We start from the raw sequence: 19,969 nt of genomic DNA on the forward strand, positions 1-19,969 counted from the left end.
GTCCCTGCCTGCCTCAGCTCCCGGTACTTTAAAGACAAGCCCTGGTGCTCAGTGGGTGCTGCCAGGCAGGGGGCAATCCCCACTGCCTCCCACTGCCCCATGCTCCATGGGGGGCTCTGCACAAGCCCCCTTAACCCCCCCACCTCCCCCCCACTGCCCCCCTGGCCCTTTAAGAAAAAAAAAAGCCAAGAAAAGCCCCAGGACTCACCGCTCCTGGTGCACCCTTGGGGCTTTGGGGGCTCATACAGAGCCCCCACGTGGCACAGGGATCGCCCCCGCCAGCAGGAGTGGTGAGTCCCCGGGTTTTGTCAGGTTTTTTTTTCTTAAAGGGCTGGAGCTGTCCTGTGCAGGGCACCCGTGTGGGGGCTGGGGGAGCGGGGGGGCAGTTCAGGGGCTCATGTAGAGCCCCCCATGCAGTGTGGGGCAGTGGGGGGCAGCAGGGATCACACCCTGCCCAGCAGCACCTGCTGAGCCAGGGCTTTTTTCTGCCCCCAAGTACGAGGAGCTGGGGCAGGCGAGGCGGCCATTGCTGGGCTGGGAGAGGGGCAGGGGATGGGCCTGGCCTGATTCGGCTGCTGCCGAATCTCCGAATCAGATTCAGCTGAATCGAATCGGGACAGTGATTCAAATCACTGAATTGAATCAGTCCCCTCAATTGGCCGAATCCGAAGCGAATACTAGCTTCTTCACGCAGGCCTACTTTGTAGCTGTGCAACAGTGTTGTTTGTGTACTTTTAGGAATAAGTTGGACAAGCACTTGTACCGGATGGTTTGGCAATGGCTGATCCTACCTTGAGCAGGGGGTTGGACTACTAGATGACCTTGTGAGGTCCCTTCCAGCCCTCCTTTTCTATGATGCTAAGCCTCTGGCTGTCCTGAGCTGGCTCTTGAGAGAAATTTCAGTCGCTTCCAAAGCATTTCAGTTTACCTGTAGAATATTTTCCTTTTGAGGTTTCGAGCTTTCCTGCTTTTGTAAGGTGCTGCCGTGATTGCCAGTGTTTCAATGCCAGATTCTGCCCCTCAGGAAACTTTCTCTCTTGCCTCCACGGAAAATGAGTCAGACACGTGCAAACATTTTAAAGTCCTGCTTTCATTTTTTGCTGATCCAACCACATAGAAACAGAGCTAGGAGCCCACTGAGCTCTGTGTTCTTAATCAGGCCCCTTGTTAACCCCGGGCAGAGGGGAGAGCTGCTCTGCTTATCTCTCCAGCTTGATATTTCTGAGATGCTGCTGGGAGTGGTTTCATATTGAAGTTATAGGCCTTCAATTTAGCTTTTGCTCTTGCCTGGATCCTCCATGAGGTGGCACCAGCCCCTTGCAGTCAGTAGATGAAGTTTCTGTGCCATTGGTTTTCCATTCCTGCGGTATTATTTTGCTCCCAAATGACCCAGCTGCAAAGTTTGATTCTGTGCTTTTTGGCATCTGCCTCCCTTCTAAATGTGGAGCAAGAACAGATTAAACCCAACAGGTGTGGCTTGAAGTGCTGGCTGCACCCAAAATCCCACGATGCTGGACTGCTAAAAGGCAGCTACCACCAGAACAGAGGATAGAAGAGCCTGCTACACGACACACTTTACTCCCGTCTCTACTCCCATCTCCAGTTGCAGGAGAGCGATAGTTTTAGAATCGGAGAAAATGAGGGATGGAAGGGACCTCGGGCAGTCATCTAGTCCAAACCCCTGCTCAAAGCAGGACCAGCCCCAACTAGATCATCCCAGCCAAAGCTTTGTCTAGCTGGGTCTTAAAAACCTCCAAGGATGGAGCTTCCACCACCTCTCTAGGTAACCTGTTCCAGTGCTTTACTACCCTCCTCGTGAGAAAATCCTTCCTAATATCTAACCTAAACTTCCCTTGCTGCCTTGATACTGTTGTTCTGTCATCTGCCACCACTGAGAACGGTCCAGCTCCATCCTCTTTTGAACCCTGCTGCAGGTAATTGAAGGCTGCTATTAAGTCTCCTCTCAGTCTCCTCTTCACTAGACTAAATAAGCCCAATTCCCCCAGTCTTTCCTCAGAAGTCATGCATCCCAGACCCCAAACCATTTTTGTCGCCCTCCAGTGGACTTTCTCCAATTTGTCCACATCCTTTCTGTAATGGGGGGGCCCAGAACTGGACACAGGACTCCAGATGTGGCCTCACCAGTGCTAAATAGAAGGAAATAATCACTTCCCTTGACCTACTGGCAACACACCTACCAACGCAGACCAGGCTGCTGTTAGCCTTCTTGGCAACAAGGGCACACTGCTGGCTCATATTCAGCTTATTGTCAGCTGTAACCCCCAGGTCCTTTTCTGCAGAGCTGCTGCCCAGACAGTTAGCCCCCAGCCTATACTGGTGCATGGGATTGTTCCTCCTAAGTGCAGGACTTGGCACTTGTCCTTGTTGAACCTCATGAGATTCCTCATGGCCCATTCCTCCGATGTCTCTAGGTCACTCTGAATCCTAGCCCTACCCTCCAGCGTTTTGCTAAGAATACTCCTTTTTTGTATATGCCACAACCCTGTGCAGGCCAGGCTGGGCCTACTAGTGCTTTAAAATTGTGTAGTATGCTCAGTGTATCCAGAGCTGATGGGTTGCAGTAAAGGCACAGGCCTGGAGACCTGGTTTTTATTCCTGCCTCTTCTGCTATAGGTTGTTTTGGGGTTTTGGGGTCTGTTTTTCAGTTCATGCCCTTAGATTTTCTGTGCATTGGTTTACTTGTGAGCGAAAAGGAAGAATGTGCCATGGGTTTATTTGATTATATGCATAGAATGCTTTTAGATTGGGGAGATATCTGCAAAATGCTGATGGGGCAGGTTTACCTTAAGATGCTGATAGACTCCTAGGAGAGGCACAAAAAGCATGTAAACTGGTTCCAAAGGGTTGCGTTCAGGGGGAATTATGTGCCGAATGTTCATTGTCTCTTCCCTCAATATCACTAGTAGTCTATCTGCATCTGAGTAAAGCTATCCAAAGTGATTTAGGAGCATACCCCCAATGGGACAGTGGTTCCTAAGTTACTTGGACACTTGGGAGAATTTCACCCACCCTGATGACAGGCATTTACTATTTCTGAGTTTTATTCTCATTGTGGCTGACCTGTTTCTGTAGCTACAGCAAGTCATCACCCTTTTGGTATCCAGGATGTTATGTGGCATATTCACCCCAGTAACCTCCTTTTTCTACCAACAGAGGAGAATCAGTATGTTGAAAGCTGAAAAGGGGCCAGAAGAGAGGGAGCTAATTACCAGAAGCCCCAACATGGAAACCAACAACAACTCGCCTTCCAGCACAGAGAAAACTCATGGGCCTGAGCTGAGTCTGGCCGAGGTGAACCAGAGCAGTGGAAATTCCCTAGATTGCCCAGTCGATGCTCGTGTGAGGGACCACACTAATAACCGGATCGGTGAGGCCAGTGTGTTTATTGAAAATGGGGGGAGCAGAATACAAGTCTGGCACAAGCTGGATTCCCCCACAAAGTTAGATGCGAATCTCGTAAACCCTTGTGTGCCTAAGTGCGGGGAGTGTATTGCACAGCCTGCCAAGCTGTCATTAAGATGACATTACTCTTCCTACTTTTACTTGTCTGCCAGCTCCACTGTCCTGACCTAAATATACCCCAGTTGCAGATCCAGCCTTTCCAGTAAATGTGAAGTCTCTGCTGGACCCTGCTGTAAGCCACAAGGACACCAGTGTCTTGGCGTTGGCTGTTGTGAGGCAGTCAGGCAGTGGAGCAGTCTTTTCATTTCTAAGTCACTGGAGTCAGAAGCGGACTGGCCAAGTTCGCAGATGACACCAAACTTTGGGGCAAAGCATCCACACCAGAAGACAGGCGGATGATCCAGGCTGACCTGGACAGGCTCAGCAAGTGGGTGGATGAGAATCTGATGGTGTTCAACGCCGATAAATGCAAGGTTCTCCACCTTGGGAAAAAAAACCCGCAGCATCCTTATAGGCTCGGCATTTTGGCTAGCACTATGGAAGAAAGAGACTTGGGGGTCATCATTGACCACAAGATGAACATGAGCTGCAATGTGATGCTGTGGCTAGTAAAGTGACCAAAATGCTGGCTTGCATCCATAGATGCTTCTCAAGCAAATCCTGGGACGTCATTCTCCCCCTGTACTCGGCCTTAGTGAGGCCGCGGCTGGAGTACTGCGTCCAGTTTTGGGCTCCACAATTCAAAAAGGATGTGGAGAAGCTTGAGAGAGTCCAGAGAAGAGCCACGCGTATGATCAGAGGTCAGGGAAGCAGACCCTACGATGACAGGCTGAGAGCCCTGGGGCTCTTTAGCCTGGAAAAGCGCAGGCTCAGGGGTGATCTGATGGCCACCTACAAGTTTATCAGGGGTGACCACCAGTATCTGGGGGAACGTTTGTTCACCAGAGCGCCCCAAGGGATGACGAGGTCGAATGGTCACAAACTACTACAAGATCGTTTCAGGCTGGACATAAGGAAGAATTTCTTTACTGTCCGAGCCCCCAAGGTCTGGAACAGCCTGCTACCAGAGGTTGTTCAAGCGCCTTCATTGAACACCTTCAAGATGAAACTGGATGCTTATCTTGCTGGGATCCTATGACCCCAGCTGACTTCCTGCCCTTTGGGCAGGGGGCTGGACTCAGTGATCTTCCGAGGTCCCTTCCAGCCCTAATGTCTATGAAATCTATGAAATGTGCATGCAGCGAGGAAGGCTCTGTGCTAGTCATCAGTCTCCTTTTAAAGTCTTGGGTTTGAGAAGTGGGCAAAAAGGCTACGGCCACCAGAAATCAGGCCTATGTTACTGGAAGGGACCAGTGACCGTGTGACACTAGTCCAAAAGGAATATTTCAGGGGGCCCTTTATTGCCCCTGTCCCATGCTGTGCTCAGGTCTAAATGAACAGAGCCTTAGAAACATCCCCAGGCTCTTCATAATTACTGCAGCACCTTTCAAAGGGCATCCCTACCCCAGTGTAACCAGTTATCCAAGGGGAGAATGAAGCTAAATGGGCCTGAACAATATACCTCTGCACTTTGGGCCATATCAGCTCAGGGGCTCTGAAGGAACCTGCTGAGGTTAGCAACAGATATGACAGCAAACACTGCTCAGTACTAATGCCCTTGTGCTTCTTTATTTAGAGAAAATTTATATCATGAAAGCAGACACAGTGATTGTGGGCTCCATCTCGGAAGTGTCCGGAGGCAAGAACTGTGCCGTTCGAGGGTATGACAGTGATGCTGAGGCCCAAGAAAACCCAGTGGAAACGGATGGGGCAATGCACTATCCAGAGCAGGAGACAGAATCATTCCCAGAAAACGATGTCATGATTCCCGTGGAGGAGGAAGGGAAAGAATTCCATCACCCCACCACTGCCACTGAGAAGTGATGCCCTCCTGCCACCACTGCTGACAAGTGATGATTCCTGACAGCTGTAGAGATGCCCACTGTGCCGACAACTGAGAGCTCGCTGGAGAGTTGTGTCTGCATTATTGTCTCCAATACTGTAGGTTGTGAAAGGATTTTTTGTACAGGGCCTCAGAGAATCTATTTCATCCCCAAAATGAGGCATTAATTCAAAGGAAGAAGAATTTGTACTGCTTATCATATCAGATGTTTCTCCCTCCTCCTCCCTCTTTTTGCATCCCACTAGAGATGGACCTGAACCAAAACTGCATGTACAAAAAACCCAGAATTCTACCCTAACTTCATGGCTTCCCCTCTCGTTTCATGGTGGGATAGAATAAAACCCCAAATGCTGACCAAACTCCTTGGCTGTGAAATGTCAGGTCAGACTCCAGGGGCTGAAATTGGGAGGTTGTTTCTGAATCCCATATCTGAAGCTGTGTTGTTCCCACATTAAGGTTGCCAACTGCTGGCACGTGATAATTGCATTGTTCAGAGTTTTTCAGAAACTAGCCCTATGCCTGGATGGATAGGATAAAAATCTCAGGTTTATCAGCATAAAAAGTCCCTAAGCCTCCTAGTTCTAGAAAAAAAAGCTTGAAAAACTTTTTCCAGTATGTGCCTTGGAGGATCAGAAACTAGAAGGGAGAAGAAGTGAATACAGAATTTGCTTGTGACTATTAAGCCAGTTCTATGGATCTTGCCCCTCTGGGACTTGGCCATACCGATGCCTTATGATCTTTTCCCAGGAAAAGACTGAGAGACTGAACATGAGGTTCTGGACTTTTGTTTCCATGTGGAGTCTCTATGAAAGGGGCCTTCCAGTGTATAGGAATGGGGTCCTGCAAGAAACACAAAGGGAATATGCTGATTTTCCAAAGGAAACAAAGACTTTGAGGAAAGGGGGCCTTGATTTTTCCCTAGAACATTATCCATGTCTGATTGTTCAAGGAGAATTGCTGGTACCATCCTGGTAGCACTAGTTTATTTGCATGCTAGTGGTCCACACTGTGTTGTGGAAATTGCTGCCATAACCAATTAGACGGGATGCCTGCATGCAGCTCACGTGGTTTGAATACCAAGTGCCATGTTGGTGGTGGCACTTGAGCACACAACTTTGGGAAATGAGTGCCTTGGCTGCCTGTGCCTCTATCGTCAAAGAGGGAACCCCAGGATCATTATCTGCTCCTCAGGGCTGTGCTGAGTGGCATGCGGTGACAGCACCTATTTTGGTGCCTTCTGTCTGAGATTCTCAGGGTGTTGTGGCGGCCGAGGGCAGTCTAAGGCTATGGCCAGTAGCCCGGACCGTCAGGTGGGTATTTTCCACGATGGAATAGAGTTAGGCACAGAAGCGTATTGGTTGTATAAAGAAAGCTTTACTTACACTGCCGATGGTTGCAGTGCAGGAAGAAAACTTGCGTGAATTACAGTTGCACACAAACGCACAGGGGTGAGATCTCTCTTCAAACTGAACTGAGATGAGTCGTCGGTGTACGACTCCACAAGCGCTCAACACGGGGGTACGTCAATATTTCCACGATGACGGGGAGTGGTTAGAGGCTGATCAGGCCCCTAAGTTCTCCTCCAAGACACACGTGGAGTTTGCTAGGCTCCACAGCGCGCTTAGAGTTCCCCACGAGATGGTTGTGGAGTCCTCCAACTTGGGCGGAAACTGCTCTAACCTTTTATACGGCTAGCAAACCAATCGCTAGCCGCCAGGTAGGAATAATTTAGAATTGACAAATAGTGGGACACAAATTTGCGTACGTGTGGCGGGAACTCTTTTGCACCGGGGTTTTCTCTCTGCAGCTGAGAAATCCACCGTGCAAAGAAAGCTCCATGTGGAGGGAAAATTTCAATGTGCCGAGGCACTAAAAATCATTGGGTTATGACAGGTGGTTCCCAAACCATAGTGAAGCTTCCAATGTTGTTTACAAGGGCAGCACAGACCTATATACCACTTCTATAGTGGTAGAAAACAGGCATGGAGAGACCCAACTGAGGACAGAATATAGTGGGGCAAGTAATAGACTCCCTGGCCTGTGCCGTCCCCACTTGTGCCTCTAATCCCCTGGGGAAGTGGCTGTGGGCTGAGTGGGAGTGCCCCCATGGCTTCCTCTGTGACTCCTCCTTTCATCTCTGTGAAAGTTGCCTATACTGTACAATGCTTGGTTTAGAGTGTTGCTGCTGTTGCAGCCCCCTCCGAACGAGCCAGGAGAGCAGATAACACACCCCTTTTCTGTGTATATTACCTGTTATGCTTGCTGTTGTCATTGACAAGCTAATCGCCCTCTAAAGCCAAGGAAAAGGAGTCCTGGTCTTCTTTTTATCTTCGTTCTCTTCACTGCCTGAGCAGGCCAGGAGGTAAAGAAGGAAGGAACAGAAATGACTTATTTTACTAAAAGGGTTTCAAAATTATTCTGCAGCAGAAGCTTGGCCCACCAGACACCGCCCAGAATCCACAGTTCCAGGAGGAAGTGAGACAAAGGGCAAGCGCCATATACTTCCACCATTCATGCTGCATTATTTGCCAGGTTTCTGAAAGGACTCCCAAGCAAAAAGAAGCTTCTCTCTGTTGGGTAGATGCTGGCCTGCCATGTGTACAGCAGTTCTCATAGCAGTAAACTTGCCAAAGGGTTCATTGTGATAAAGGACTCGTATATTCTTGCCCAGTATAGACAGTCACCTTGTTAACAGAACAGCTCTAATGGAATGGCATGAAGCACTTACCTGCTATACAAACTGTTTGCTGTTTGTGGTGTCCATTTAGATAACCTTTGCTATTAAAAAATATGCATATTGCCCTGTCAGCAAACTCTTTCTTTCTCAAAGTAGCAGTGGATGGAATATCGTGTGATTCGCCCTGAAATGATACAAATGCCAAAGAATCAGATCAATAAAAGGAAAAATCAGTGTCTTCCCTGGCACAAGGATACAGCAGTTACCCAGCAGTGAAATACTGAGCCCTCACTTAAGATAAGGCTGTTTTCCCCATAGAGCCAGAGTGTGGGAGATTTCATGTGAGCATAGTGTGACAGTGGTGTCAGGAGACTCCGGGGCAGAAGGTAAGGAAATCTGCTTCTACAGGTAGCACAAAACTAGGAACATTGGGCAGAGACCTCACTTCAGCCCTGCTCCCTTCCCCTGCCAATGTGCTCCACTGTCTTTTCTGACTCTGAAAAAAGTCTGTGTAAGGCAGCTAGGAAGCTGGAGGGTGGTTTTTTTCATACCAGACATCATTATAATCTCCCTTTTATATATGGCTGGACTGATCACAGTAACAGGCCCCTTGTGACTTCAGAGTAGGTGCTGAGGACAAAAAGGATGATGCTCCCCCCTCACCTGCTCCCTCCAGGCTTTTGCCACTTTTGGTCCTCATTAGGGTAATGTGAGAGGAAAAGGCCACAGGAGTGCATGACAGTCTGAACACTGGCTTCATTGGGCCTTGGTTCAGGCCCAGAACAACCTCAATTAATTCCCTCTCAGAAACCTTCCTTAACATGATAGATGGGGTTTCCTGATATTCCCCTTGGGAGAACTGTTCCTGGTATGTTTGGCTCACCATGCACACTATGCATTTGCAATGGTATTGGAGAAGTAAATGTCTAGTCCCTAGTGGACATATCTTCATTCCATTAAGGTTCAAATCCCCTGGTGGGGAAAAGAAGCAGTACTCCATCAGAGTTGTACCCATGTAGAGTTTGGCCCTGTCCCTGTAGGCACTCTTCTAAGCTGTCCGGTTTTAGCAGAGTGCAGGGGGACTTGGAAACTGAGTGATCATTTTCATCAGATCCTGGCTTCTGATGTTGGTTCCCTTCTCTTCCCACTCGATTGGTACCCAGAACTTCCTCCTTCCTGTCCTGACTGTCTGTAGCTCCCAGTCTACCCCAGAGTTCCTTTTACATTCAGAAAGATGGATCTGTGATGATTGGTTTAGTAAGCGGAAGCCTCGCTTTGAGCTTTCATAACCTCACCTGGGACAGATTTACAGTTTGGGCCAATAAATGTCTTCAGACAGTCAGTGATCACTCCTGTGAATTGTTATAAAAGCATAGTCACAGCAAATGGTTATAAGAAAACAAAGCACAAATGCACTGCAAAAATCCATAAAAGGTAAAGGAAAGAGATCAAAGCCAAGATAATATCTTCTGATCCTTTTGTGCCTTGGCTCAACTTGTAGTAATTTCGCTGTTAATAAGGCAATAAGTCAGATCACTTTCCCAAAACAGTTCTTATCCAGGGCAAAGTGAATGTTTCTCAAGGAAAACCATGTTGCAACTTTGGACTCTGCTTTAGAAGTTGGCTCCTATCTGTGCACAATTTCCTCACCGGCAGAGAAAATGGGTTGATAGGGAGACACAGGATGCTTCCTCCTCCTCTTTCCCATTTACAATAGGTGGCAAAAAGCAGGACTTAATCCAGGTAACTAAGTATGTGAGTACAGGAGTTTAAAATGTGCTTACTGCAAACACTGGTAACAGCAAAGCCCATCTGTCCTACTGTCACCTACAGAAAGTGAACACCAAGTAAACTAATTCAGACTAAGAGGTAAAGAAATACGTGCAAACAATCAAATGATCATGGTGGCAGATCCCTCTCCTTGAGAAAATTTAAGGTCTGTACAACCACAGTAATACTTGCTGCTACAGCACATTTAATTCAAAAATCATTTACCAAATGATGATAACTGGTTGAAAATGCCCTTTGCTTTGTTTTGTTTTGGTTTTTTGTTGGGGTTTTTTTGTTTTTTTTGGGGGGGGGGTTGTTCTTTTGGTTGGGCGGGATTTGTATGAAATTTAGAGGGAGAGGATTTTGTAAAAAAAGGAAACCTCAAATGATATGAACAATGTCTGTGAAAATGTTGGTGGGATTTGGGTTTATTCAGCAATTCTTTAGTCTTTTATTTAGGTGGCCAAATATGAACTTAAGAGGCCTACCTTATCATAGAATCATAGAAGCAGGGTCGGAAGGGACCTTGCAGATCTTCCAAGTCCGACCCCCTGCCTAGGCAGGAGGAAAACTGGGCTCAAATGATCCCAGCCAGGTAGGCATCAAGCCTCTTCTTAAAGACCCCCAGGGTAGGAGCCAGCACCACTTCCCTTGGAAGTTGGTTCCAGATCCTAGCCGCCCTGACTGTGAAGTTTAAATTAAATTAAATTAATTTAATTTAAACCTTCATGTTTGAAAACACTAAGCATATTATTCCATTTTAAAGAAAGAAAACAGACAAGTTATATAACTTGTCCAGGGGCCTATGCAGGCTTTAGTAGCTCTATCTAATCATGAGCCCCCATCAGATGAGTTAACTATACACCTAAGTCCCTCTAATAATATAGTAGGCCTTGTAGCCCCAGAACATCCAACCATTTCATGGGTATGAGTTATTTTTCAGTTCAGCATGTGAGCTCTAGTGATAGATTTCACTGTTAAGCCAGTACCATCCCTATATTCAAGAGCTAATTTAATACTGTGACTGATAGTTATATTTATATCATTTGAATTATCATGAGACAGTGAGTACCACAGACCAGTCATGCACTGTGTCTAAAATAATTTTCTTTTGTCAGCTTTGAAATCCAAATACACCTGCTGAAACCATGGGATTTGACCTTTTCAAGGGTAGTCTTCAAATGTGCACTCTTCACATCAGTGTATCTAATGAAGGGCTCCTAGATACATCTATATTTAGGCATCTAAATAAGGTCTCCTCTCTGCAAAGATGGATGACTTCAGTGGCATATGCAATGGGACTTTTCATTTTTAAAATATAAGCACTTGTCTCATTGTTTGTGTGATCAGGGGCTCAATGCAACCTGATTTGCAGAGATGCTGAAGCTCTTATTGACCTCAATGAAACTTGGGAGTTTTCAATAGCTCTGAAAACAGATCAAATAAATCGGTTTGATTCCTGGGGGGGAAGGAGGGGTTAGAAAGTGTTGGCCTCTGTTTTCCAAGCAAATTTATACTTCATGTGCAAAGAAAGATCCTATTATGAGGATTTGAGAACAGGCATCTTCCAAGGACTGATGAACAAGAACATAGCACCCCCCTCCCCTCCTGCCCCCATATTTTAAGCTAAAAAAAAATGAGAACAGAGGGTTATGGAAAAATACAATTCCATTTTGTTACTGATGGAATAGGCTTAACAGCCAGGTTCTTAGCTCTCATCTACTACAGGCCATTCAATTGTTGTAGGGACCCACTGTCAGTACTCCCTCTCCAGTAGTTTCTGGGGATCCCCATCTCCAGGAGAACTGGCATCAAATTTTGTGCAGCCCAGCACATGGGTTCTGGGCAGCTGTCCAGTAGATGAGGGAAATGAATACATCATGCTGACATTTGGGCAAGGAGCATTTTAAGCATTAATGCCCAGCTCTTCAGTAGGCAGACAAGGTTCTTTGGGTGAATCTGATATTTTTTATTAGACCAACTTAATATAATAAAAGATATCAGATTCACCCAAAGAACCTTGTCTGCCTATGTCCTTAGACCAACACGGCTACAGCCTACACCCCTGTAACATGTCTTCAGTAGGCTCTTTTGAACTATGCATTGGCTGTCTCTGCTGTAGATTGTTCCACTTTGGGCCACTCCATGTCAAAGCAGGAGGAACATGAATGAGAGAGAAGCTGCCTTTTGAAAGTATAGGACCTCCTAGTTTAGTGTCTTGTCTTCAGTACCAAATGCCCTGGGCTCTGGTCTCCATCCCCTGTTCCTGGGTGCGGTGTACATGGCAATTGTCTGTGTTCATGGCACATGAATCCACTACACACTGCCTCCCAGAGCACGTGTTCCACAGACAGCAGGAGACTTTCTTGCTTATCCCGAGAGCAAATAGCAATTTATGGCATGCATTAAACAACACTTTGCTTCATGCTGTTCTTAAAATCCTGAGATGGCCAGAACTGAGACTCTCTGAAGTGGCTTTAAAAAAAAAATTCCTACCGAATCTTCCTTTCTGACACTGAAGGGAAGAAGTGTGTCATGCAGGTTTTCATCTCAATGTGGTTTCCTTTCTTCAGTGCACAGCTAGAAGGCTGATATTTCACAGAGGTCTATTCATTTGCCTGAATGTCTTGTGGAAGGAGAGCTGAAGAGCAACTCTGGCTACTCAGCCCTGTCCACTATCCTGTCAGTCCTGAACCTTCCCATGGTGCTCAATCTCCATCTCCCAGCTGAGAGGTGAGGCAAGCTCTCTCTGAGCAAGCAAAGCCACTGGCAGATCCGGACTTTCGAAAAGGCGGGTGCAGATGGTGAGGTCCATCATCACATTTTTCTCAGACTAGAAATTTTACTTGTACACTAGGGCCTAGGGACATATTATTCAGTTTAAGATTGAAGCAAAAACAAATATAACTTCACTGGAATGAGTTAAAAACAATCTGCAGGGCTGTGAAATAGGAGCTTCATTACCAGGAGCAACTAACAGACAGCAGAATTGCAGAACGAAGGCTAGCTTGACTGGTGGAGCATCAAGACCACTAAATAGAGGACAGGGTTTAGAAGTATTTAGAAGGGGTCAGGTAAATTATAATGAGCCATGAAGTCAATCAACTCCCTCAGCACAGCCTGACTAGAAATGCTGCTGCCACTGCTAGGCAATTCGTTTCAAACTTTGAGTGGAGGAGGAATCGAGGGGGAGGGAGAGGTGCAAGCAGGGCCTTCCCTAGGGGTGCACGAATCGGGGCAACTACCCCAAGCACTGTGCTTTGGGGGGCCCCGCGGAGCCAAGTGGCTTCATGCCTGCCTACTCGCCTCCCCCCCACAACCCCCACCGCCGCTGCACCCTGCTACAGCCGTCTCTGGGTGCAAGTGCACCCCCTTGGATCCTCCCCTGTGCAAAGCAACCACGGCCGTAGTGGATTCCTCCCGAGCATTTGGAGAATGACAAGTTTCACAGTGCCGGGGGAAACAGGATCTAAAAATGTATGTACCTGGAACTTAGTGCCACTTACGCATCCACTTTTAAACAGTTAAATAGCATTTAGATGTCTCTCCCGGTGAAACAGGAATTGAGCCTGTAACTCTCTCTCTCTCTCTCTCTCTCTCGACTGTTTTTCTAAAAAGGAAAATATCACTGTCCCCGTTCTGGCGTTTGCTCCCGTTTGTATTTGGCTTGCATGACTTTGTGGTCAATGATTTCTGCTCTCTCCGAGTGTGACTGCTTGGCAGGGCTGTTGGGAATGAACACGCGCCCTCGTTTCCTGCTCTCTGCACAAGCCCGATGCCTGTGGCCGTAGGGAGGGGATGCCGGCTCCGCTGGGCTGCTGCTGCGGCGGCCGGGGGGCCTGTCTGAATCCGCCTCTGGCTGCGGACTTTCCAAGCAAGCACACCCTGCTGCCCCGAGCCGCTCGCGGGGCTCGGGAAAGGGTAAGCCTCGCCCAGGGGGCGCTTGGGCCGGCTCCTCCGGCCGCTGCTCGTGCCCAGGAGCGACCGGGACCACGAACAACCCGCTCAGGTCCGGGTCCTGCGGATGCGGCGGTGCATCATCGCCATCAGCGCGTCGCGGCACGGCGGGCCGGGCACGCGGGGCCGCAGCGGCGGGACTACGAGTCCCAGCCTGCCCCGCGCCGCCGCCGCCGCCGCCGCCGCGGCCAAGCGAAAGCGCCGGGAAGGGGCGGCCGGGAGCGCGGGCTGCGCCCGGGGCGGCGGCCGGAGGCTGCCCTGTGCCGCGCTCCGTCGGGGCAGCGCCGGGGACGGCTCGCGGGCACCGCCGAGGCAGGTACGGGCAAGGCCTGCTCGGAGCCCGGGGGCAAGGGGCGCTGCCCGGGGCTCCGCGCGCTGGCGGGGGCGGCCAGCCGGGCGCGCCTCATCGCGAGTGCAGAGGGCCAGAGCCGGCCCCGGGGGCAGCAGGTGGAGCTGGAGCCTGGGGCTGCGCTTGGCCTGAGACAAATAGCCAGCGTGCCCCCGTCTTCCCGGATGCACGGCAGGAAGCCTGACCCTAGCAGGCGCGTCAGCGGGATTAGGTTGGACCGGGCTGCGCCGGGCTCACTTGCAGCTTTGAACGGGGAAGGAGGATGGGCTGTTGTTACATTGTAGCTGTTACAGGACCCTGCAGCCCTACACATGTAACTACCTCGCCCACGCTCTGACCCCAGATGAAGCTGGGTGAAAGCTGGCGGGTGTCCCTGCACCCTGCGCCGGAGGGTTTCCCGGCTACAGAGCCCTGCAGATGTGGCCGTTGCAGCTGGTGTTGGCACCTCCGACATCGCTACAGGTCTGTCTGTCTGTCTGTGCCCAGTGTCAGGCTGCTCCAGCGAAGCAATAGGGGGTTTCCATGAACTCATGGATGATCCTGGTGAAATTCAGCCTTCTCAGAAGCAGGCCACTCCCCAGCATGTCCAGCTGGATTTAACCCTGTTACTCAACTTGGTCTTCCCTTAGCTAGGAGTTGTGACCAGGTTCCTCCAGATCTCTCCATCAGTATAGAAGCAGTTTGCCCGGCTCAGACTGGGTACCCTTGGTTCTCAGCATCTGCTTAATGGCCCTTTGGTCTCTGTCACCTTCTGGAAGGGCCATGAAAAGAAAACGGAGAATGTTTCTTTATACGATCCTTCTCCCCTGCAGGCTTCAGTAGTAAAGCAGTAAATGGTTGTAGCGGCTACCCCGCTTGTCTAGCTCCACACGGTAGATAGGTGACTGTGGAGTTGGGAAGGGACTTGTTGACTGTAGATATGTTGTAACGTGGGGGCTGGCGTGATGTCACATGTTGGTGATCGGACTCTGAAAGCCTGTGGGCAAGCAGCTTTGAGTAAGAGCTGGCAGCGTCCCTGCCATGTTCCAGCATATTGGGAAGCTGGGCGCCATCCATGTCCTTTCATGCTCAGAGTGCTTTTTTGAGACAACGTGATCCTATAACTGGGACACAGTGAGTCAAGTGACCCAGCTCTGCCACTGATTTCCTGTGTGCTGCTGCGCAAGTCACATCACCCCTGTGTTTCTGTCCTGCCTAATTGAATGGCCCTGGGGACTGTTTCTTATTGTCTGTACAGTGCCTGACACAGTGGAGCCCTGATCTCAATAAGCAACAGTTTCAGTGTTACTGCAATATGAGCCACAGCTTCCCTAGCTGTCCCTTAGTGTCACTGCCAGCAACTTTGTTTCTGTGAGTAACTATTCCCATTTTATTCAGTGCTCCAAAACATTTCCTTCTCTGTGACCTGCTCAGGGACTCAGGGAGGGGAGGGGATGTGTCAAACTGTGCTACAGTTGGTTTATTGGTGGACAGTCACTGGTTTCTATGCATTCGCATGTATTTTAGTGGGTTTTTTAGAGCTCAGTGGATCTCCTGTGCTCAGGCATCTTTGTTTAAGTGAATTGAAGGCACGGCACCCCGTTCTCCAGCTGCTGCCACACACACAACCTGCTGCATGTGCCCGCTTTCTTTTTCACTGTGCAGTGGCTCGTTGTGTTTTGGGTTTGCTTGGGGGAAGAGGGCATCCTTTCTGATACATGCCAGCATTGGCAGCTTTTGCCAAATGCATCTTCTTCTTTGGACCATGACCTGAGAGTGAACTCAGTGGGGAACTGTTCACAAATGCACGTAGGTATCTGTGGTTGTTCCTACCTAGTAAGTCAGTTGTTAAACCTGATCCCCAAGCCCCCCTTTTCAATGCTGGAGGGGAAAGCAACAATTCACAGTGAAGCTCACTCCTGCTTTTTTGCAGCTGGCTTCCCTGGCTCCAGGCACATCAGGACAGATTAGGCTTCAATATCTTGATCTGCTCTTGCGGCATAGAAAAGACAAGATCCAGGTTGGAAATCAACAAGAATTTAATGGTGACCCTTCTGACAGCCTGAAGACGAATCTGACATCTGGTAGGGCAGGTAATAAAGGTTGGTCTGAGATCCTGCAGAGCCTGTGCTCTGTGCCAGGGAGGCCATGGCACCTGCTTTTCATGTTGGCAACCAAGAGCAGTAGCCAGACTGGTTCTACAGTGGCTGCACTAGAGCATGTCTTCTCTGCAGGATGCTCATCCACTCTGCAAAGCTGTCCTCAACTCCCTGTGTCCTTACTGGTGTTGCTTTTGCACACGAGTCTCGCTTGGGTTTCTGGGGACATACCCCATGGTTTTCGAGGCTGTGTTAAAATGAGCCCCCTGATTCCCTGTATCTTGTGGGAGAACTTGTCTCTTTAGGGGGTGCAAGGAAGCTACGGTAAATTGATGAAGGATTATCAGTACTTCAGAGACTTAATCCAGCCACTTTTCAGTGAGAACAAAGCTTACCTAAGCAATCTTTCTCTTGTAACTCCCAGGCAAGCCAACTAGTTCAGGTTGAATGCACCTCCAAATATGATTGTTTCGTGCTGACTAGGAACCAGGTTAGAGGCAACCCCCAAATAAGCACCTGAATTATCTTGGCAGCAAAGGCATCTTTAAACATTCAGATCCAATGCTCAAATCTATAGCTCCATATTTTTTTTGGATCGTAGTTCTGATGTTTGTAAGCTGGCATGTACTTTCTCTGTATGGCCTTTTTCAGCATGCTGTAAAGTTATGAAAAGACCTTTATCCAGGAAGGCATCCACAGCATGAGATAACTCAAAAAGTTAAGACCTGGACAGCAACAAATCAGCAGTCTTTATAGAAGATCTCCTCCAGAGTATGCTAGATTTGAAATATCTGCAGACAGTTAGGAGTCTAAACCTCTACTTCCCTGTACATTGTGCACCCATTACAGAGGTCTAGCTTGGGGCAAAGCAAGTGTAGAAAGAGGTAGCTTTCTCCACTTGCTTAGTGTAAGAAACCATGACAAGAAGTGCAAGGCAATGGAGAAGCAGGCTTTGGGCCTTTTAGGCCCAGACCCACAAAGGTGCCTGTCTCCCGTGAAATCAAATCCCATTAATTATGATAAGAATTAAGGCATCTTAATATCTCTGTGTCTGGGTCTTAAGACTTGCATTTATTTCCTCTGACTTGTATCATGTCAGAAATTTCCATTCAGGTCTTGCGTTGCGATGCTGAAGCTCTCATCCAATGTGAGACCACCAAACAATCATCCTAATTACATCAGAGCCTGCCAAATAATCAATCTGTTCTTAAACCACCCCCCCTGGGGAGTAGTAGTGGTGTTTCTCTCTGTTTCATGGTACTGAAATCTGACTGGAGCTTGGCTCTGGCCTCTTGTATTGACAAAGACTCAGTTCTGATCAGCTGCAATGACTGAGCCCTTTAAGGTTCTAGGCTGTAATTTGCAAACTGTCAGATGTAATTACACCATGTTACTGGAGCTGCTAGTGTGGTTTTCTTGCTCTTGAAGGCAAAAGAGTTCATCGAGGACCAGAGGGAAATTCATGGGCTTGTGAGCAATTATCTTAGGGGGCATAATAATAGAGAGGTCCATTGAACACTCAGCCTGGTCTTTTACTAATAATCACGCTTAATTTTTCAGCGAGCAGCTGTGTACTGACACCATCAATTTGCAGCCAGAAGGTTCCTGTAGGCAGGAGAAGTCAGTTGAGAGCATTAAAAGTTTTACAAGATTAGACTATTTGGTGTCCAATAAACCTCAGTTTCAAGCAGCTACTGTTCAGGACTAACATGGCCTCTGATCAGGGTGCAACTAAATCTTTTTGTCACGCTGAAACCAGAGTGGTTATTTATTAAGGCTGCGCGAAACGGCACCATTCCATTTCAACTTGCGTTTCGACAGAACCGTGTTTCAAATTGAAATGAAATTCAAAATGAAACTGCTGTTCCGTTTCGTTTCATCGAAACAGTTTCGCTCTTTCGACATTTTGCCCATAGGCTATAAAGGGAAAACTCGAAACAGCCTATAATGTTGTTATTTCTGGCCTGATATGGATGAAACTTGCAGAAATGGCAACCCCTTCTGAGGGCATGAAGCTTGCCAAGTTTCAAGGAGATGGGTGTAGGGGTTTCAGGGAAACTGCACCTCAAAGTCTTTAAAGCAAAAAACTCATGTCACGTGTATGTGTTAAGCTACAGCAGGGTCAAAACTGCAGGCATGCTAGCTCCTGCTGAGGCCACAAAGCCTGCTAATTCTCAAGGAGATAGGGGTAGGGGTTTGGGGGAAACTGCACCTCAAGCTGTGGAGAAGCAAAACTCATGACATGGGTGACGCTGTGTGTTCAGGCGTAGCAGGGTGAAAGCTGAAGGCTTGCTAGCCCCTGCTGAGGCCACAAAGTTTGCCAGTTTTCAAGGAGACCGGTGTAAGGGTTTGGGGGGAACTGCACCTCAAGCTGCTGACAAGCAAAACTTGTGACATGGGTTCATAGATTTCATAGATTTCATAGAAATTAGGGCTGGAAGGGACCTCGGAAGATCATCGAGTCCAGCCCCCCGCCCAAAGGGCAGGACGTCAGCTGGGGTCATAGGATCCCAGCAAGATAAGCATCCAGTTTCATCTTGAAGGTGTTCAATGAAGGCGCTTGAACAACCTCCGGTGGCAGGCTGTTCCAGACCTTGGGGGCTCGGACAGTAAAGAAATTCTTCCTTATGTCCAGCCTGAAACAATCTTGTAGTAGTTTGTGACCATTCGTCCTCGTCATCCCTTGGGGCACTCTGGTGAACAAACGTTCCCCTAGATACTGGTGGTCACCCCTGATAAACTTGTAGGTGGCCATCAGATCACCCCTGAGCCTGCGCTTTTCCAGGCTAAAGAGCCCCAGGGCTCTCAGCCTGTCATCGTAGGGTCTGCTTCCCTGACCTCTGATCATGCGCGTGGCTCTTCTCTGGACTCTCTCAAGCTTCTCCACATCCTTTTTGAATTGTGGAGCCCAAAACTGGACGCAGTACTCCAGCTGCGGCCTCACTAAGGCCGAGTACAGGGGGAGAATGACGTCCCGGGATTTGCTTGAGAAGCATCTATGGATGCAAGCCAGCGTTTTGGTCGCTTTACTAGCCGCAGCATCGCATTGCAGGCTCATGTTCATCTTGTGGTCAATGATGACCCCCAAGTCTCTTTCTTCCATAGTGCTAACCAGCATAGCACTGCCGAGCCTGTAAGGATGCTGCGGGTTTTTTTTCCCCAAGGTGGAGAACCTTGCATTTATCGGCGTTGAACACCATCAGATTCTCATCCGCCCACTTGCTGAGCCTGTCCAGGTCAGCCTGGATCATCCGCCTGTCTTCTGGTGTGGATGCTTTGCCCCAAAGTTTGGTGTCATCGGCGAACTTGGCCAGTCCGCTTCTGACTCCAGTGTCCACATCATTAATGAAGATGTTGAACAGTATGCGTCCAAGGACAGAGCCCTGGGGGACCCCACTGGTCACAGGACACCACGATGAGTGACTTCCATCAATTACTACCCTCTGGGTCCGACCCCAGAGCCAATTTTCCAGCCAGTGGATCGTGGGGGACCCAAGGCGACAATTGGCCAGTTTCTCCAAGAGACGATCATGGGACACCAGATCGAAGGCTTTTTTGAAGTCAAGATATATGACATCAATCTCATCTCCCTTGTCCAGGTGATAGGTCACCTGGTCGTAGAAGGAAATGAGATTGGTCAAGCAAGACCTACCCGCAACAAACCCGTGCTGGCTATCCCTTAAGATGTTGGCGTCGGCCAGTCCATTAAGGATGGCCTCCTTAATAAACTTTTCTAAGATCTTCCCCGGGATAGAAGTCAGGCTGATGGGCCT

General features: G+C 48.7%; 2 protein-coding genes across 6 annotated transcripts in view; both read left to right on the forward strand.

Annotated features, from left to right (window-relative positions):
* Positions 1-8,165, forward strand: part of TNFRSF8 (TNF receptor superfamily member 8) — a 29,501-nt gene extending 21,336 nt beyond the window's left edge. For both annotated transcript variants that reach the window (XM_059716823.1, XM_059716824.1), the window contains exons 10-11: positions 3,175-3,388; positions 5,099-8,165. In XM_059716823.1, the coding sequence (XP_059572806.1) occupies positions 3,175-3,388; positions 5,099-5,346 (462 nt within the window). In that variant the 3' untranslated portion in view covers positions 5,347-8,165. The remainder of the gene's footprint in view (positions 1-3,174; positions 3,389-5,098) is intronic.
* A 5,815-nt stretch (positions 8,166-13,980) lies between these two features.
* MIB2 (MIB E3 ubiquitin protein ligase 2) overlaps positions 13,981-19,969 on the forward strand; it is a 94,282-nt gene continuing 88,293 nt past the window's right edge. For 2 of the 4 annotated variants that reach the window (XM_059716819.1, XM_059716822.1), the window contains exon 1: positions 13,981-14,085. The gene's annotated coding sequence lies outside the window, so the exon portion shown is untranslated. The remainder of the gene's footprint in view (positions 14,086-19,969) is intronic. The other 2 variants (XM_059716820.1, XM_059716821.1) reach the window with 2 other exon arrangements.

Source organism: Alligator mississippiensis, chromosome 13, assembly GCF_030867095.1.
Source record: "Alligator mississippiensis isolate rAllMis1 chromosome 13, rAllMis1, whole genome shotgun sequence".
Taxonomy (NCBI): domain Eukaryota; kingdom Metazoa; phylum Chordata; order Crocodylia; family Alligatoridae; genus Alligator; species Alligator mississippiensis.